The sequence below is a fragment of the Brassica napus genome, chromosome A7 (assembly GCF_020379485.1).
Source record: "Brassica napus cultivar Da-Ae chromosome A7, Da-Ae, whole genome shotgun sequence".
In the NCBI taxonomy this organism is placed as follows: domain Eukaryota; kingdom Viridiplantae; phylum Streptophyta; class Magnoliopsida; order Brassicales; family Brassicaceae; genus Brassica; species Brassica napus.
In genome coordinates, this window is record NC_063440.1 from 14,363,991 (window position 1) to 14,382,413 (window position 18,423).

Genomic DNA, 18,423 nt, shown 5'->3' on the forward strand with positions numbered 1-18,423 from the left:
ATTTAATTGACACCACCACCAATCCAAGAGTTATTGGGATACGGTTGTGCGTTGGCGTGTCACGTGAAAGTGATTCACCGTCACCCGTTTTGAGAAAAATATGATCATTTGTTGTCAAGTTCCTCTCGCTCCCAAAACACAACTGTATATGTCTCTGATAAAGAAGAATTCATTAGAGCTAATGAAATTACAAAACATATACGCATTAGATAAGAAATAATATATCATAAGATTAGTAGAATTCAACCAAAATAGAAAAAATGTGGTTTAGACTTGTTTGAATGGAAAACTCTGTTTGAAAAGACCAAGTCAACTTGTCAGACGAAAAGTAATCAGCATAAAATTAAAGGTTGTTTACTTATGAGACATAATAGCTTATATATATATATAGTTGTAAAAATCTTGGTTTTAACTTTTAATCAGAGAGTTGGGATTTTGGAGAAAGCGACTGGGATGTGGAGTACAGGCTGGGCTGACTATATAGAGTTGGTTAGAATCTAATAAATGTGTGCAAAATATGTGACAATAATAATCTCTAATAATAAGAGCAACATTAACGGCTAATACTTGTGGAGTTTCTAAAAAAGAATATTAATATTTAACTATTTTAGTATTTTTGAAATATTTTCTAAAGAACAACTGTTTTTTAAGTAACAAACCGGTTCTAAAAGATTAGTTATTAAAAAAATTTGTGATTTTTCATTTATTTTTATATTTATCTTTAAAAACTCCTTTTCACCCCCACATTGGAGATTTGGAGGTGCATACTTTGGTGCTGTTTTTCTTTCCTAAATTATTAGTTTGAAGTTTTGATCCAAAAAAAAAAATTATTAGTTTGAACTTTGAAGTCTTTCTCTTCTAATCACTCTAGCCTCTAGGCTTGCACACTATCGTAAACAAAATCAACCCACCCCTTTTTGCTCTATCAATCAAACCTTTTGTTTACTGTCCTGTAAATAAATAAATGGGGGAGAGTGTATTTTACTTACTGTTGTAGTAAAAGTTAAAAGTAGAAGGAAAGAAAAGGCAAAGAGGAGGGAGGGACCAAGGGGGGAGGAAAGTGGAGGGGAGATTTCGTTTCATGATTCACTCGCTCTTTGGCTTTGACCAACTCAACCCTCTTCTCCTTCCTCTCTTCTTCTTATTTTTTTTGTTTGTTTATTAAATCTTCATCCACCATCCCACTCTCTCTCCCTCAACTCCAAATCCATGCTCTCTTTGGAATCGCTCTCTCCGATCTTAGCATAATAAGCCAATGGGTGTGTGTTTCTCCGCCATTAGAGTCACCGGTGCCAGCAGTAGCAGACAGACCAACAACAACAACAAGGCTCATAAAGGATGCAAGAAACCTACAGAGAATAAGCCATCTACCACCACCACGAACACGAAGCGGAGAGCCACCGGGTCCGTCCCTTGCGGCAAGCGCACCGATTTTGGATACGCCAAAGACTTCCACGAGCAGTATACCATAGGCAAGTTGCTAGGTCATGGTCAATTCGGGTATACTTACGTTGCCATCGACAAGTCCAATGGCGATCGTGTCGCCGTTAAGAGACTCGATAAGAGTAAGGTAATTATTATCATTAGGGATTCAACTCAATCATATTTAAATCGTTTTGATTTTATTTCCACTATTATATACTATTCAGTAGATTCTATCTTTGATTCACCTAAGAAAAGTTTGGGGATCTATTTTTAAATTTTAATCATAGGCACTGCTCAATTTCAATTTCAGATTGATTCTCCCTTTTGTAACGATTCCTTTCTTGTTGCTCACTCACAGATGGTTCTTCCCATAGCGGTTGAGGACGTGAAGCGGGAGGTTGAGATACTTAAAGCTCTTTCAGGCCACGAGAACTTTGTACAGTTTTACAATGCTTTTGACGATGATGACTACGTCTACATTGTTATGGAGTGAGAGTCTCGTCTACCCCTTCCCTTTGTTTTCTTTATTTTATTTTATTTGTTTCTATCCATCATCACAATTTTGAATCTCACTCTCTTTTAGGTTGTGCGAGGGAGGCGAGTTGCTGGATCGGATTTTATCAAAGTAAGTTACCATCTCTCTGAGAAAATAATCTCGTCTTCTCCCCTATTGAATTGACTGACACCTTCTCTTTCAGGAAAGATAGTCGTTACTCCGAGAAAGATGCAGCCGTTGTGGTTAGACAGATGCTCAAAGTCGCTGGAGAATGTCATCTCCACGGCCTTGTTCATAGAGATATGAAACCTGAGGTCTTATTATTATTATTATTGTTTAAACTTTATTAATATTAAATCAATGTAACTGATTATGTGAGACATAAATTACAAAACATATTGTTAAGAAGAACATTACATAGATGTAGCAATAGTACGATCCTTCCTAACGCATTTGTAGTATAGGCTGGCTCGCTAGCTTTCCTCATCTTCGTTGTCAGCTCAGCTGCTTCCACTAATTTTTACCCTTTTCTTTTCCCTCTTTCAGAATTTTTTGTTTAAATCAACTCAACTCGATTCGCCTCTAAAGGCTACAGATTTTGGTTTATCCGATTTTATCAAACCAGGTCAGTACAAGTCCACCACACTTAACTAAGTGGTTGATTTTGTGTAGATTAACAATTAAAAAACAAAACAAATTTCAGGGAAAAGGTTCCATGACATTGTTGGCAGCGCCTATTATGTAGCTCCAGAAGTACTTAAGCGCAGATCAGGCCCTGAATCAGATGTGTGGAGCATTGGTGTGATCACCTATATTTTACTCTGTGGAAGGCGCCCTTTCTGGGATAGGACTGAGGACGGTATTTTTAAAGAGGTCTTAAGGAACAAACCTGACTTCCGCCGCAAACCATGGTCAACTATAAGTGACAGCGCGAAAGATTTTGTTAAAAAGTTACTTGTCAAAGACCCTCGAGCACGTCTAACTGCTGCTCAAGCCCTGTGTATGTGTTGTGGTCCTTGCTTTTTTACACTACTTGGCAATTTTAACCACGATTAGAAGCTAATCCTCTTCTGTCTCTTTTGCCTTTTGCAGCACATGCGTGGGTTAGAGAAGGAGGGAACGCCACTGATATCCCTGTCGACATTTCTGTTCTCAACAACTTACGTCAGTTTGTGAGATACAGCCGTCTTAAGCAGTTTGCTTTACGGGTAAGCCAAACGAGGATAGAGATTTATTTTTGGGGGAAATGTCTCTTATGCTCTGTGTCCCCTTTCTGGCAGGCGCTTGCTAGTACACTCGACGAGGCAGAGATTTCTGACCTCAGAGATCAGTTTGATGCAATTGATGTGGATAAAAACGGTGTCATTAGTCTTGAGGAAATGAGACAGGTAAGTGAACTTTATGACAAAATTGCTTTTTAGAACAAATACTAGTTATATGTCTATGCATATGATCAGAGTCTTCTGTCTACAGGCACTTGCCAAAGACCTTCCTTGGAAACTTAAGGATTCACGAGTTGCTGAGATCCTTCAAGCGGTAGTTACAGTTTTTCTTATTTTTTCTTCATTTTCCATTGCAATTGCATCTGTGGGGGTTATATCATTATCTGAAAATCTTTGGTGGACACAGATTGATAGCAACACTGATGGGTTAGTGGACTTCACAGAGTTTGTAGCAGCAGCTCTACATGTTCATCAGCTGGAAGAACATGATTCAGAGAAATGGCAGTTAAGATCAAGAGCAGCTTTTGAGAAATTCGACATTGACAAAGATGGGTACATCACGCCCGAGGAGCTTCGAATGGTAAGCTTTAACTTCCTTTTGTGTTGTCCTTTGTGGAGTAGATGATGGAACAAGAAAAAAGAAAAATGAAGAGTGTATATTTGTTTTCGTGAATTTTAATCAGCATACGGGATTAAGAGGCTCAATAGATCCACTTCTGGATGAAGCAGACATAGACAGAGACGGGAAGATAAGCCTGCATGAGTTCAGGAGACTTCTAAGAACAGCGAGCATAAGTTCGCAGAGAGTTATTAGCCCTGCAGGCCACAGGAATCCTCGGTAGTTTTAAATGGTATTTTTAAGTAGAAGAAGAAGAAGAAGAAGAGGAGACAGGGCAGTGTGATTTGTTGTTGGGATGTAATATTGTCTTTATATGTAATGTTGGCTGTACAATAAGTGGGGGGGTTTTGGGAGAGGTTCCAGTAGTGCTAACTGAGTGAAGCAGCAAAACCAGAGAAATGGTATTGGCCTCTTGGGTGATTCCTTGAAAAACATCAGGAGCATTCTTTTGGGTCATCACCAGGTGGAGGAAGTTATGGAAGGCCACGTGGCATACACTGAGTGGACCAGATCCAATTTTAATGACAAAAAGTAAGAATTTGTTTTTTGTCAACCAAAGAAAGAAAGATAGATTCCAGCTGTAACTTGATTCTCTTGTAATATTATTGTGAGTGTGACCAAACGAACACACCATACAGACTTTTTCTATTATTTTCCATGATCCTCCAGCCAGGATCGGAGTGGATCTCTCTCTATTTTTGATGATTAATATAATATTACAAACTCAGTGATAAAAAAAAAAAATATTACAAACTTTTCCTCTAAGAATATTTATTCAACAACGAAATTATATTGGTAAAATACACCAAAAAACTCTAGAGCCAATAAAATATTTGTTCGGTTGCTAAGCTCTCTACTGTTCATATTATACTAAAACTAGCTGCAACTAAGGGTTGGTTAGTTAATCAAATGGATGTTCACAACGCACAAAGCTTCCGCAAATCATTGTATCCTTACGACAAGCACCAAAATCTTGGTATGCCAAGCTTACATCGGCCCTCAAACAATTTGGATTTTCGCATGACTGTGGATCAATTTTATTCTCCAAAGTTCTTGGGTCTATTTGTCTTCAGTCTTCTTATCTTAATATATGTCGATAACTTTGTTATAGCTTGCAACGCCATTAATACAAGACTTTAAAGACTATATATAACGTTACTTTTGTATGAAAGACCTTGAAAAATTAAAATATTTTCTTACTATAGAAGTGGTGCAGAACAAATTTTACTACTGAACATGCAACTTCCAAGAATTAGCTAGCAGACATCTTCAGTAAAGCTCTTCCTCGTCCACCTTTTGAAGATCTATTATCCAATTTGGATGTTTGAAATCTCACACTTCCAATTTGAGGAGACTAATAAGTTAACTACTAGATTACATAGGATAATTCCTATTACTCTTAAGATAATGATGTAACTACTCAAAGTCCTTAACTGATCAGGATTTCATTGTTGTACATATACCGGCTATTGCCATAGAGATCAGCAACACAAACTATTCATTCAACACTCATTCTATTTCACATTGCATGTTTCAGATTGATTAACAATTTGAATGGAGTTAGGTGAGGTTCCATAAAGAGAAGGGCAGTCGATAGGAGTGATTCCATATGAAATTGACAAAGAACGGGTAGCCCCACAAGCTGAGGTTATACTCTATCGCCAGCAGTGACTTCGGTGACTCCAAAACCATGAGCTTTTCTTTTCCCTCTATCTAACAATGAAAACGATTTCCACAGAGTTGATCTTCTCTCTTATTTTCTATCCTTCAATGCAAGTTTCTCTTTGTGTCAAGATATTGGAATACACTCAGTCCCGGCTTTTGACTATAGCTAGAGGGGATGTTCATAAAAGAAATTTAGTGTTATTTTATTGATTATTAGGATCCATTTTAAATTGTTAAATGACTAAATATTTGATAAAATTACAATAAATGGCCCATAACTGACTAATACTAACTCACATACAAGAAAACAAAAGAGAAAAAGACTAGAATAGCACTAAACCAAGTTTTTGTTCCCAAAGTAGCACTCAAGGCTCAAAGTCACAAAAATAGGTTTCATTAAAGAGGTAAATATATATTTATACCCTTTGGGTTAATTAATCCAAACCTTAGGGTTTAGAGTTAAGGGGTGGGGTTTTGGAATTAGGGTTTTAAATTTTATAAAAAATAAATACTAAAATAAAAAATAAAAATTTTAAAAACAGTTTCAAAAAGTATTTTTAAATTATAAAAAGAAAATTTGAAAAAAAAAAAAAATTTCGAAAAAAAAAATTTCAAAAAAAATTTATAAAAATTTGGAATCTGAAAACATGTAATCTGAAATTATAAAAAAAAAATTTATTTATTTATTTATTTATTTTATTTATTTTTATTTTATTTATTTTTATTTATTTTTGTTTGTTTATTTAATTTTAAACCAAGGGTATTAGGGATATTTTACCCTTTAATGAATGTCATTTTTGTGACTTTCTCCTTCTAGTGCTATTTTCGAGACATAAACTTCAAAAGGTGCTATTATTGACAATTGCCCAAAACAAAACCCCAAAAAATCTTTACATTTTCCCATTTTTTAGTTTTCCCGATGGGAAATTCTATTGGTTCAATTTAAAGAAACATAACAAAGAACAAACAAAAAAAAATGTTTATGAAAAGACTCATATTTAATGTTTCGCCCAAGACTATTAATTGTTTAAGACTGCACTGTTTACACTAAGGGAGTCTGCTCCAACTTCTTTTGTAAGTCCAAGAACCATTAATGGGGTTTCAAACTCTTCTTACTGTACAGGTGACTTGAAGCCGGGTGATGAGGCAAAGATCACTGGACCCAGTTGGAAAGGAAATGCTTATGCCTAAAGATCCAAATGCCACCATCATTATGGTATTGTCATAATAATATAAATGGCCTCAAATAACATTCCTATTGATTACTTGTTTGTTTTCCGTTTCCTTAGCTTGGAACAGGAACTGGAATTGCTCCATTCAGATCATTTTTGTGGAAAATGTTATTTGAGGAGCGCGAAGACTACAAGGTGAAACCAAGAGCATGCTCTCTCACACACCCACCAACTATAGTAACCCACTCACCAATTGACTCTCTATATATGTAGTTCAATGGTTTGGCGTGGCTCTTCTTGGGTGTACCCACAAGCAGCTCACTGCTCTACAAGGAGGTACTCCTAGTCACTTTACTCATTAAGATATACTATTCTTGTCTTGGAAGAAGAGCTGGTTGGCCTGTGTGCATACAGGAGTTTGAGAAGATGAAGGAGAAGAAGCCAGAAAACTTCAGGCTGGACTTTGCGTTAAGCATAGAGCAGACAAACGAGATGGGAGAGAAAATGTACATGAAAAGAATGGCAGAGTATGCAGAAGAGCTGTGGGAGTTGCTGAAGAAAGACAACACCTTCGTTTACATGTGTGGAGAAGGGTATCGATGAGATCATGGCCTCACTTGCTGCTAAAGATGTTAAGTAAGGCACATTCATTTGATTTTATTATTTGGGAACCACACAAATCTCTGCTGCACATGGTCTTAACAAACTGGGGGCAGGAATCGATTGGTTGGAGTTCAAGAAGCAACTGAAGAGAAGTGAGCAGTGGAATGTGGAAGTCTACTAAATAAAGCTGATGCTATTGGCAATTCTTCATTTTATTTTGTTCATCATTACCACCAGCATATTACTCTTCCTCGCTTCCTTAGTCAACTTGTTATACTTCTTGCAACATTATATAGTGTGTGTTTCTCATTGCCAAACTTTTTTTTTCTCAAGGGAATTTAATAAAAATACTGTATTTATTAATTAATCCATGTGTTACTCATAATTAACACAGCTTTTATTTGATGACACAGCAACACACTTAACATTCTAAATAGGCGATACATTATTACATCACAGTTTGCATTATACTTCTTTTTTTTTATTTTAATAAAAGAGGATGATTAGTTTGCAGATTGCTGCTGCTCCTTGTTGATGGGAAAGCTCTGATCCACCCAAGCCAAGTACCCACCTCCTATGTTTCTCACTTTCTTGTAACCCTATTTTTTACATTCAAGATACTCTGAATTGTTTTTTTTCTTCTTTCTTAAACAATAAATAATCCAAGTGCATTATTGGCTTTATGTATATAAATCAAATAAGCTTACTGCAGCAACAAGCTCACTTGTGGCATTTAAGGATCTGGCTCCACTCTGACAACCCTGCATGTATCATATTATCAGTTTCTTCATTTCTTGTGGGTGTGATGAGGAAGAAAAGAGTTATTACCACAAGGATATCATCAGTTGGGCTGAGAAGAGAAGATACTTGATCCAAAAAATTTGGATTCTTCACTCTCCCTAGTGTATCACACAGATCACGAGGGTCTTTATATATACATCTAAACTGGATAATAACTCAAACTTGATTTTGATTACCTTGAGGTGTGCTGAGCATGTAGGGAACGTTGAGGATCTTAGGTGCCACACAATGGCCTCTCCTGAACTCTTCCTCGGTCCTGCATGCGCACGAAATTAACAACTTGAATTGGTTACTTGCACATAGTCATGATGATGGGACAATAGAGCGTACCTAACATCAAGATATTGATGGTCGGACTGGAGGAGAGTCTTGGCTTGGCTCACATCAACAGTAACAACTTCTTCTGGCTTTGATGGTATCATCTTTTCAATAACAAAAAAAAAAGAGAAGAAAAGAAAAGAAAAGATGAAAGCTTTAGGAAGAGAGCAGATGATAATAAATAACCCGGAGAGCAGAGCATTAACAGATAATGTTATTTTATTAGCATACGCATTATGGTCAGTATAAATATTATAAATGGTATATGATCTAGCCATTACAAATGTGTTGCTATAGACAAGGAAATGAAATCTAGAATAAAGAACAAAAAGATAAATCTTACAGATCTTGCACAGCTAAGTAAAGCCCACCTAGAAAACGTGTTCACTTCTCACTAATTTAAAAAAAAATGGAAAGAAATTAGCGTGTAAAACTTGTTCGTTTCGTAAACTGGACGCGGCATCCAGACGCAGACGCGGACCGATGTTCGTTTGGCGCGAAATAGGAGGTTAAGTTGGACGCGGCATCCAGATTAATTTTGAAAACTCATCCGGATTTTTTGGGATTTCTGGATGAGATGTTTGAACGCTTCCAACTACAGCAAACTCATCCAAATATCCAAAATTTCCAGAATCGCGAACGAACAACATCTGATTGCTGTATCCAATTACTGCGTGCGGATGCCGCGTCTGGAATTCTCATCCAGTTTACAAAACGAACAGGGCCTATTCCTAATGATCAACCAAAATTTAAAACAAATTGATGACCCTAAACACAAGTTTCTCGTGTTGATCATCACTGAATTCAGTGGAAACTACCTTGTCGATGGAAACAAGGATGGGATTGCGCAACTATCGACCCCATGAAGGAGTCATTGTATTGGTTGGGACGTTAGGTATGGATGAGGGACGATGACGTCTCCTTCTTCCTTTCTTTATTTGTTTAATAATATCACCAAAAAAAAAATCAAAAGCCACGTTCCATTCCACCATGTATGGGATTTCGGATTCAGTATTTTTAAACTTCGGGACAAGCGATTCATCATCAAAGATTACATAAAAGATTGGCCTGGATCTTGTACCTCATCTGACATGGACAATCTAAAAACATTTTTGTTTCTATCGATTTGGTTGCCTTATATGTACAAACACACACCAGAGGTCGGTCTTAACTCAGAAAAAAACATTCAAGTCATTCGCAAATAAGAGATTACGAAACAACAACACACACAATGATCATTTATATGTGAAAAAAAAAAACAAAGCTAGTATGACTCCCAGCTTTATGTACATATACAAATAATGCACACATGTAAAGAACAACAATCAGGCAAGCAAAGTAACTCGGGATCTTTTCTTTTGTTTAAATAGTATCGACCAATATGGCAAATCTAAAGGCTTTACCTATACTTATCCCAACATGATTCCCCATTCAATATCACCGGGAACACCAGATCGATGCAAACATGGCCCTGGTCCACAGAAACCGAGCACTGATCGATCTTACGCCCAATCTTAAAGGCTTTGACTGGATTGAGCAGAGGTAAATCTACCCGTACTTGTACCTGTTCTTGGACTATCTCGTTTATGTGCCTGAAACAACACAAACAGTGTATTAAATCCACCAAAAACACACAAAATAACAAGCCAGGGATTTGATAATACATATGGAAAGAGAGAGAGAGAGGTTTCACTAACTCTCATGGGCTCACCTCGGAAGACATAGTCTGGGTTCTTATATCATGCTTGCACACCGGACAGGATGTACCCCATTTTGTCAACCAAGAGTCGATGCAATTCAAGTGAAAAGCTGCACAAGTGGTTCACCCCCAGCTTAGATAAACTAAAAAGAGCCAAAATCTTGGGATGTTGTGTACACTAAAACCAGGGACGGCCCTGAGATTTCGGGGGCGATTTAGTGAAGAATTAAATAAAAAGTTTCTCTTGACAAATTTGGGGTCTATGTCTTACAAATTTGAGTGCATGTGTCTATGTAATTTTTTACATAAAATTTGGGGACTATAGGCCAATGTTTCGTTCGGCTTTGCCCAGGACCGGCCTTCTAATTACGAGTTTTGCTGCAATCTCATATAAAGCTACATCTCCATCACTTGAATACAAAATGAGAAAAGCAGTTAATAATACCATGTTGGCAGGGAAGTAATCTAAGAGAGTCTCCAAATCTATAATCCTCGAGGCATATAGCACACGTATCCCCTCCACGAAAAGAATCAGAAAAAGTGGAGGTGGGGAGCGTGCGGACCAGCTTAGGATCTAGTGACACGGTCCGGTTGCTGTGCCTACCGCGCCACTGAGTCCAGTGCCTGGGAGCAAAGAAGGCAAGCAAGAGGAAAGTAATGATGAGTAGGAGAGAGAAGAAAGAGATGGCGAGGACAGTCCAAGCAGTCCCCTTGGCGGGGGGATAAATGCAGCATTCACCCTCTCGTCCTCTGGCGTACTTGCTCAAGATCTCGCCGGCAACGTTTGAAACGAAGACTGCGGAAATTGTAATCTCCTTGGTGTTCACCTTCACTGTGCAAAAAAAAAAGAGATGTTTATTGTTATGGAATATCCAAAATTGATATTAAAAAAAAAATTACTAATGAGGAGATCTTCGTTGTCTAAGTTGTCATAGACAATCACGGCTTGGAAAAAACCGGAGGTCTGGGCGTGGAGAAGCTTATCCTCGAAAGAGCATCCGCCTCGGATGATAAGAGCGAACTTAGTAGTTCTCTGTTGAGAACTGTTTGATGGGGGGAGAAGAGGAGAGCAACCGTCGAGGGGATTTGCGACGAAGAGAGCTCCGCATATTCCGTTTCTGGGGACGGAGCCGTCTACAATGAGCAATTGAATTTAAACAAAGGAGGCAGATTCTGAGAATTTTCAGATAAGTAGTTAGCGAGAGAGAGAGAGAGAGGTTGACCGACCGAATTTGGCGGGGAGATGAGGAAAAGAGGCGGAGATAGAATTGAGTACGACGGTGGCAGTTGATAGTTGTAGGAGGAAAGGAGCTGCGAGTAGACATACAATAACATCTCTCATCTCTCTGTATCTCGGCCCCCGCCTGGTGGTGGATCGATTCGATTGCTTTTCCGTTTCAGCCGGTCGCGAAAACGCAAACGCCTTTGCTTTCTTCACCCGAACCTTCTACTCAACTCAGAGGCTCTGGTTCTTTTTGTTTTTAAATAAAAACAACGGGAAAATCACATTTTAAACATTCAAAATGTCACTTTCTAGCACTTTAAACACTCAATTTTTTTGACTAGCACTTTAAACCTTAAAAGTGATATTTTTTTTATAATAAACCTCCAAAGACGTTTTCATGTTCATAGACGACCGATATTGTTCATTTTACAGATCAAAATGATACGTGTCAGTTTTTAAAAAAAAACAGAAAAATTCGAATGAAATTGGAAAAATTGTAAAAAATTCAAAACAAAATTGAAAAAAAAATCTAAAAATTCAAAAAACATAAAAATTAAAATTTCAAACTTAAAAATAAAATGTCAAGTTGAAAAATAAAATAAAATTTTAAAATTCTAAAATAAGATCTAAAATTAAAACTTCAAACTTAAAAATTACAATTGTAAATATTTAACCAAAAAATTATATTTATTTTAAAATTCCATTTTTTGAAAGTGACTGTCACTTAGATGATATCAAAACTTGCCACCATCAAAAACAATATATCAAAACTTGATACCACCAAAAACTTTTTTTTTGATAATCCGGATATCTAGACACCTTGCATAACCCTACTAGCGCCTAAGTACACTTCGCAAAAAGCATCTCGGGGGTCGCCAATTTCACCCCATATTAATTGATGGTGGCTACACGCATGGCTAGTAATTCTCTCAAATATATTATTTTGAGTTTTGTCCCAAAAAGATTTTTTAAGAAAAAATGACCAAAATGTTTCATTAGAGATGCAAAAGACTCTTATACTCTAAATATATAAATACAAATCAATAAAGAAAAATTTCAAATTATTTTCAATATTTTAGCTCTTATTTTAGAATTTTTAGAATTTCTAAATTTTTTTTTTTAAATTGACATTTTAATTTTAGATCTTATTTTTAAATTTTTATAATTTTTTATATTGAATTTTATTTTTAAGATTGAAATTTTTATTTTTATTTTTTTTTAACTTTTAGATTTTTTTTTGAATTTTTAACGATTTTTTCTAATTTCATTCGTATTTTTCTGTATTTTTTTTAAGAAACTGACACGTCATCATTTTGACCTGTAAAATGAACAGTATCGGTCGTCTATGAATAGGAAAACGTCTTTGGAGGTTTATTATGATAAAAACGTCACTTTGAAGGTTTAAAGTGCTAGTAAAAAAAGTTCAGTGTTTAAAATGCTATAAGGTGATACTCTGAATGTTTAAAATGCGATTTTCCCTAAAAACAACCAACGTGGCATCGTTTATTTTTGGTTGTGGTCGTGGTGAAGGAAACAAACGTACATAAGAGTTTTCTTATGTGAGAATGTCTTTTTTTTATACGAGGACACATAGTATGGTTTGGGTCTGTCCTTTCCTGCTGAGCCTTGGTAATCACATTGCCTTGCATGGCAGATGCTCGTGTCATGATTAACAAGCCCATGTTTGAGTGTCAGATCCACAAGCTTACACTAGAGTTACTGTTGAGTACATCACCCTGGGAGTATACCCAAAGTGGTGGTGGTGTTTCTACTCTCATCGTCCGCTTTTGACTCTTACTCTCGTCTGCTATCAGACTGCCACTTTCTCTGCCTATAAAGCTAATGCAACCGGGAGAAGTTCACAACTCAATTAGAGAATTTCTGGAGAAGAACTACAGAGAAACTTCTTGCCAATAAACTGTGATATATGGTTTGATTCCATATCATCGGCTTTGCATTTGGAGCTAGTTGAGAGTGGAGGAAAGAACATTGAGGTTAATATTTTTCTTTTATCAAATTTCATAATCATAAATATCTTATTACCCTCCGTCTAAAAAACCGTGACGGAAGGTTATCCTCCGACAAAAATAATGAAAATAAATTATGTATGTATGTTATCTTTCATCACGATTTTTAGATGGAGGATAACATATGTTAGCGGAATTAAAGTTGAAGGTTTATTTCACATGATTTTTAGTTGCTAATTTTTTTACGATTAAAAATGGGTTTAATTACTAAAAACCCAATATATATATTGAAAACAAAGATCTAATATGGACTATACTTTTTAGTGGAAAAGTAATACTGAAAATCTCAATTTAACATAAGTCATAATCCATGGATAACTTAATATCTCTGGAAAAGATATGAATAATAAATTATTAAGACATGAGAATGAGAATGCTTAGCATAGTTCAAGGCAAATGCATCAACTTCTATTATGGAACATACCCAAATAGTATTAATTTACAAGCCATATGCTTATAAAATACTTTCTCCATTTCATAAGACACTTTCAATACATAGTCTTTATGTTTGTCGTTTATCTTTTAAATTTATTTCATTATAAGTGTCGTTCTACATTTTCAAAGTAAATACTTCCTCCGTTTTTAATATAAACCGTTTTAGAATTATGCACGTAGATTAAGAAACCCATTAATTTTTTATATTTTCTAAACCAAAACATCATTAATTATTTACCTAACCACAAATCAACCAATAATAAAAGGTATATTATCATTGGTCATATAACAAAGGTATTTTTTTTATTTTTAACCAAAAAGATCATATAATTTGAAACATAAAAATTTCTCTAAAACGACTTATATTAAAAACAAAGGGAGTATTAAATATTTTTTCAGTTTTTACTTTTTCTTTTAGCTCATTAATTAACAAAATCAAACAAAATAATGTGTTAAATAGGAGCAAAACAAAAAATTTAATGATTTTTTTAATTTGTGCGAAAAACTTTAAACAAGTTATAATGAAACTCATGAAATATTAAAAAAAATAATTGAAATATATTTATATTTTTATTAATTACATCTAATTAACCAACAATATTTGAGATAAATAAATTTATTTACTAAATCAATGGATTTTACAAATTACCAATAAATATTTGAGATAAATAAATTTATGGAACAAACTACAAAATTTTGGTTGTAATGATGCACGATTATCAAGTGGCAAAACTTTTCTACGTTAACCGAAGGAGATAACAATATTACAAAGAAGATTTTATCACTTCAAGATTGTGTAATTACGAATTCTTCAATTAGAACGACTAGATTATTCCATAGAAAAAGGTTTACTGTTATATTGGGCTTGCTGCTAAAATATTAACCCCCTACTAGATTTTGACCCGCCCTCCGAAGGGCGGGTATATGTTTTGTTTTTTTTTTTTTTTATGTTAGATGTGAAATTTTCACATTTGTGTTATTTGTAATCTGTGGTTTTCTTTGTAATCATATTTGTGTATAATATTTTTTAAAAACTTTAGTAAGAACTTTTGATAATTTTATTAAATTTGTGAGGTTGCAAAAGTATACACTTGCCATTATCATTTCATGCATTAATTTTGATTTTTTTTCCTAAACAGTTATGAATTTGTTTTTTTTTGTTAAAAAAATTAACAAAGCATAGTTACAAATTTGTTTACTATTTAAATAGTAATTAAATATTTGTAAAAATAGTTTTCCAACAAATTTTCATCATTTGATTTTATATATAATGATTTATAAAATATTTTTATTACACATAATAATTTATGATGTAAATAAAAATGGGTCTTATAAAATGTTATTATTACACATAATAATTTATGATGTAAATAAAAATGGGTTTATAATGTTAATTTCAGAAAAATTTCACATGTTAATGAAAAGCCCACTTTAATTGTGTAAACCAGTTTTAAAAGGGAGGAAAAAACGTGAAGCCCAATTGGTATAGAAGACCTAGAAAAAAAAATCTAAGTTTCAGCTGTTTTCATCGGGAAAAAATATCTTTGTTTCTCTCTCTATTACCATTGAAAGGTTGTCTCTTTCTCATCGATCTGCGAAGATTCATACTCCGATCGTTCAGGTATTTGTAATATCGTATATTTTTTGGCTTAAAGTGTAGATACGGTCATAATCTCCACTATTTTCGAGCTGGAATCTGCAGTAGATCAGTAACTATTTTTTCTTTTTGTAATTTATTTTGCATGTCGGATCGGACGATGATCAATCTTAGTGAAGCTGTTCTGGATGGAATTAGTTTCTGGATCGATGAGTTTTTGTGTCTGAAGTATATTAGAAGGAAACCATTTGATCTTCTCTGTCTCCATGGATAACGGAGCTGTCTGAAAACATAACAGCTATTGATGTTTCTATCAGCATCTTACTATTCAACTCCAATCTGTAAGTTTTTTTTGCAAAAGCGTTCTGTTTTTTTTTTTAGTAATCAGGATATATAACAGTTGCACTATATTGTAAATAAAAGATGAAATCATTTTGGTAGGGAACGAAAGTGACGAAATTTCAGTGAAGTATGAAGGACGTGTACTGCCTAATAAGATAAGTCATGTATTGGTTACAGTTATAAATCTAAATAGTCTGTGTTGTAATGTTGTCATCTAATGGAACTCTTGTATTTGTTCTTCAGGACTTATAAAAAAAACTGGAAGATAGGAGAGAAATCAACTTTACTGACCCGCCCCTATCAGGGATAGCTTCTCTGTTATTTTTTTTTATATTTCTATTAGATAAACTCTAATATATTTCGTAACAAAAAGCTACTACAACTTGTGTTCTAACTCTGTATTATTTTTCAGGAGCCGCTGGAAAAAAAGAATAAGTTCAGAAACGACATTGAGGAAAGGAACACGGAGTGCATTCAGAAACAACCTTTAGCATTGGAATAACATGTAAGTCACTAAACCGAACTTAGTTAGCGGTTAGAAGTTACATGTGTTACTCGAGTGTTGCTTGCTGGTATGTCTGGAATGGAATTCAAATGTTGCTTGCTGGTATGTCTGGAATGGTATTCGAATGTTGCTTGTTAGAGAGTGAAACGACATGTGAATACACTTATATGTCTGTTGTGTAGTTTTGCGTATGTATGTAGGTTTAAAAAGAGAATATATATAGTTTGTTTGTAAGTCTGTTGTGAGTTTTTGCTTGTATGAATATATTACAGAGACAAAAATAGCACTTCTAAAGTTTCCTGAGTTTTGATTTTAGGAAGTGTGATAAGAGTATAGGCTGTAGGAAGGATATATATAACCACCCTCTGTTGATGGAACCGCTATTTAGTTAAGATCGTATAAAAAATCAAATTTTTTTTACATTTTTTTAATACGTCATTATTCGTTAAATTCTGGTTTACATTATTAATACCTATCCTTAAAAGTAGGATTGAAGTGGTTATGGAACAGTTTAGTTTTTTAGATGTCGTTTAAATAAAAGTCATATTAGCAGTTACATATTTAGGATTTGTTTCGTAGATGTTGTGTTAATAAAGTTGATATAAGCAGTTACATATCTTTGATGATTTTTTTTTAAATTGGACTCAACTATTATCAATGGGGCATGTTCCTGTTTTAATAGTATTGATTATAAAAAAAACTGAATTGGGAATATGTGTCCCTCTTGTCTTCTCCATTCCATTACTTCAAGAGAACACATCGCGTGCCTTCCTTCCATCAACCATGGCTTACTCAGCTCCCATATCTCCATCCCTATCCTTCTTCAAAAACCCCCAACTCACCAGACTCTCGTTCCCTTTCTCCCCACTTTACTCTCGCCCTAGGGTTCAGAATCCAAGTCTGCTCACGAAGAACAAGACGTGGTCGTCGTCCGTGGTGGTGGCGGCGACGGCGGCGGAGAAGCAGAAGAAGAGATACCCTGGAGAATCGAAAGGGTTTGTGGAGGAGATGAGGTTTGTGGCGATGAGACTTCACACGAAGGAGCAGGCCAAGGAAGGTGAGAAAGAGACAAAATCTCCCGAGGAACGTCCTGTCGCTAAATGGGAACCGACTGTTGAAGGTTACTTGAGGTTTTTGGTGGATAGCAAGTTGGTTTACGACACGCTTGAAGGGATTATTCATCAGTCCACTTTCCCAACTTGTGAGTTTTTTTTCTTTCTTTCTTTCTCAGTTTGATGATTTGGAGTCGATTGTTCAAGTGTTTTAGGTGTTACTCATCAACCCACTTCTTGTTTTGGATTTTGATTTAGACAAGTTTCCCACTAATTGTAGTTTTTGTTTCTTGGTCCGTATTAGCTCTAAGATACTGGTCTGAGAATAGTTAGTTGCAAAAGTAGGTCTCTTTTTCTTGTGGATCCATTGTGACAAGTACTGTATTTATTTATCGGTAGATGCGGAATTCAAGAACACTGGGCTGGAAAGGGCAGAGAAATTGGACACTGATCTGAAGTGGTTCAAAGAACAAGGCTACGAGATTCCAGAACCAACTGATACTGGTAAAAAATATTCTCAGTATTTAAAGGATTTAGCAGACAAGGATCCTCCATCATTCATTTGTCACTTCTACAACATCTACTTCGCCCACAGCGCTGGTGGTCGAATGATTGGAAGAAAGGTTATAAAAAAAAAAAACTTTGTGCACTTAGAAAAATAAAACTGGCAACTCTCTTCTGAAGTTTTTAACTAATTTTTTTTTTCAGGTAGCGGAAAGGATTCTCGACAATAGAGAACTCGAGTTTTACAAATGGGACGGCGACCTTTCCGGATTGTTGCAGAACGTGAGGGGAAAGCTGAACAAAGTTGCAGAGGAGTGGACGAGAGAAGAGAAGAATCATTGTTTGGAAGAGACCGAGAAATCGTTCAAGTATTCTGGTGAGATACTTCGTCTCATATTGTCCTGATTCCTCTCTCTATATACGCGCTTGTGGCAACTAAAATCCCTGCTCAAGTTTTTTATTCCTGTATTATATTTTTAAACTCGCTTCTGCTTGTTTGTATCATCAAACTCTTATTTGCTTCAAAGCTTAATACGACGTTGGAAGTTCAGCGTTCTGTATCATAGTCAAGATTTATTAGTCTAAGACGAGTCACTGGATAAACCAACAACATCAGATGATTAGAGTATTATCAATGGTATATAATAATCATGTGGTTTCATAAAAATGTAAAATATTAATATTTCATTTTAAACCATCAAACTATTAATTTTAC

At 35.2% G+C, this 18,423-nt stretch overlaps 4 protein-coding genes and 1 pseudogene across 7 annotated transcripts; 3 read left to right on the forward strand and 2 right to left on the reverse strand.

Annotated features, from left to right (window-relative positions):
* The first annotated feature begins 1,053 nt into the window (after positions 1-1,053).
* On the forward strand, positions 1,054-4,458 carry LOC106358469 (calcium-dependent protein kinase 28). Of its 3 annotated transcripts, XR_007314970.1 has the most exons (12): positions 1,055-1,570; positions 1,784-1,914; positions 2,009-2,050; positions 2,124-2,235; positions 2,468-2,546; positions 2,625-2,921; positions 3,014-3,129; positions 3,202-3,309; positions 3,395-3,457; positions 3,551-3,724; positions 3,828-4,122; positions 4,165-4,458. XR_007314970.1 is itself a non-coding variant. In XM_013798276.3 (11 exons), exons 1-11 carry the CDS (start codon positions 1,256-1,258, stop codon positions 3,984-3,986), a joined length of 1,596 nt encoding a protein of 531 aa, XP_013653730.1. In that variant the 5' UTR covers positions 1,054-1,255; the 3' UTR covers positions 3,987-4,458. The 3 variants fall into 3 exon arrangements, 2 of the variants coding, with proteins under 2 accessions (XP_013653730.1, XP_013653731.1); XM_013798276.3 differs by having other exon boundaries at positions 1,054-1,570; positions 3,828-4,458; XM_013798277.3 differs by having other exon boundaries at positions 3,796-4,458.
* A 2,111-nt stretch (positions 4,459-6,569) lies between these two features.
* Positions 6,570-7,702, forward strand: LOC106355360 (annotated as a pseudogene).
* On the reverse strand, positions 7,541-8,706 carry LOC106358471 (thiosulfate sulfurtransferase 18-like). The gene is made up of 6 exons (XM_013798280.3): positions 8,666-8,706; positions 8,335-8,426; positions 8,181-8,260; positions 8,032-8,102; positions 7,911-7,964; positions 7,541-7,802 (listed from the first exon to the last, which is right to left on the reverse strand). Exons 2-6 carry the CDS (start codon positions 8,424-8,426, stop codon positions 7,707-7,709), a joined length of 393 nt encoding a protein of 130 aa, XP_013653734.1. The 5' UTR covers positions 8,666-8,706; the 3' UTR covers positions 7,541-7,706.
* An 825-nt stretch (positions 8,707-9,531) lies between these two features.
* Positions 9,532-11,510, reverse strand: LOC106358470 (receptor homology region, transmembrane domain- and RING domain-containing protein 1-like). 2 transcript variants are annotated; one of them, XM_013798278.3, is made up of 5 exons: positions 11,249-11,510; positions 10,922-11,155; positions 10,467-10,853; positions 10,034-10,131; positions 9,532-9,914 (listed from the first exon to the last, which is right to left on the reverse strand). In XM_013798278.3, exons 1-5 carry the CDS (start codon positions 11,361-11,363, stop codon positions 9,837-9,839), a joined length of 912 nt encoding a protein of 303 aa, XP_013653732.1. In that variant the 5' UTR covers positions 11,364-11,510; the 3' UTR covers positions 9,532-9,836. The 2 variants fall into 2 exon arrangements, with proteins under 2 accessions (XP_013653732.1, XP_013653733.1); XM_013798279.3 differs by having other exon boundaries at positions 10,020-10,131.
* Positions 11,511-16,892: 5,382 nt separating this feature from the next.
* Positions 16,893-18,256, forward strand: LOC106358466 (heme oxygenase 1, chloroplastic-like; the record flags this gene model as incomplete). Its single annotated transcript, NM_001316158.1, is given in 3 exon segments — positions 16,893-17,353; positions 17,604-17,827; positions 17,913-18,256. Coding segments are annotated over 3 exon segments (819 nt in total). The 3' UTR covers positions 18,090-18,256.
* Positions 18,257-18,423: the final 167 nt, after the last annotated feature.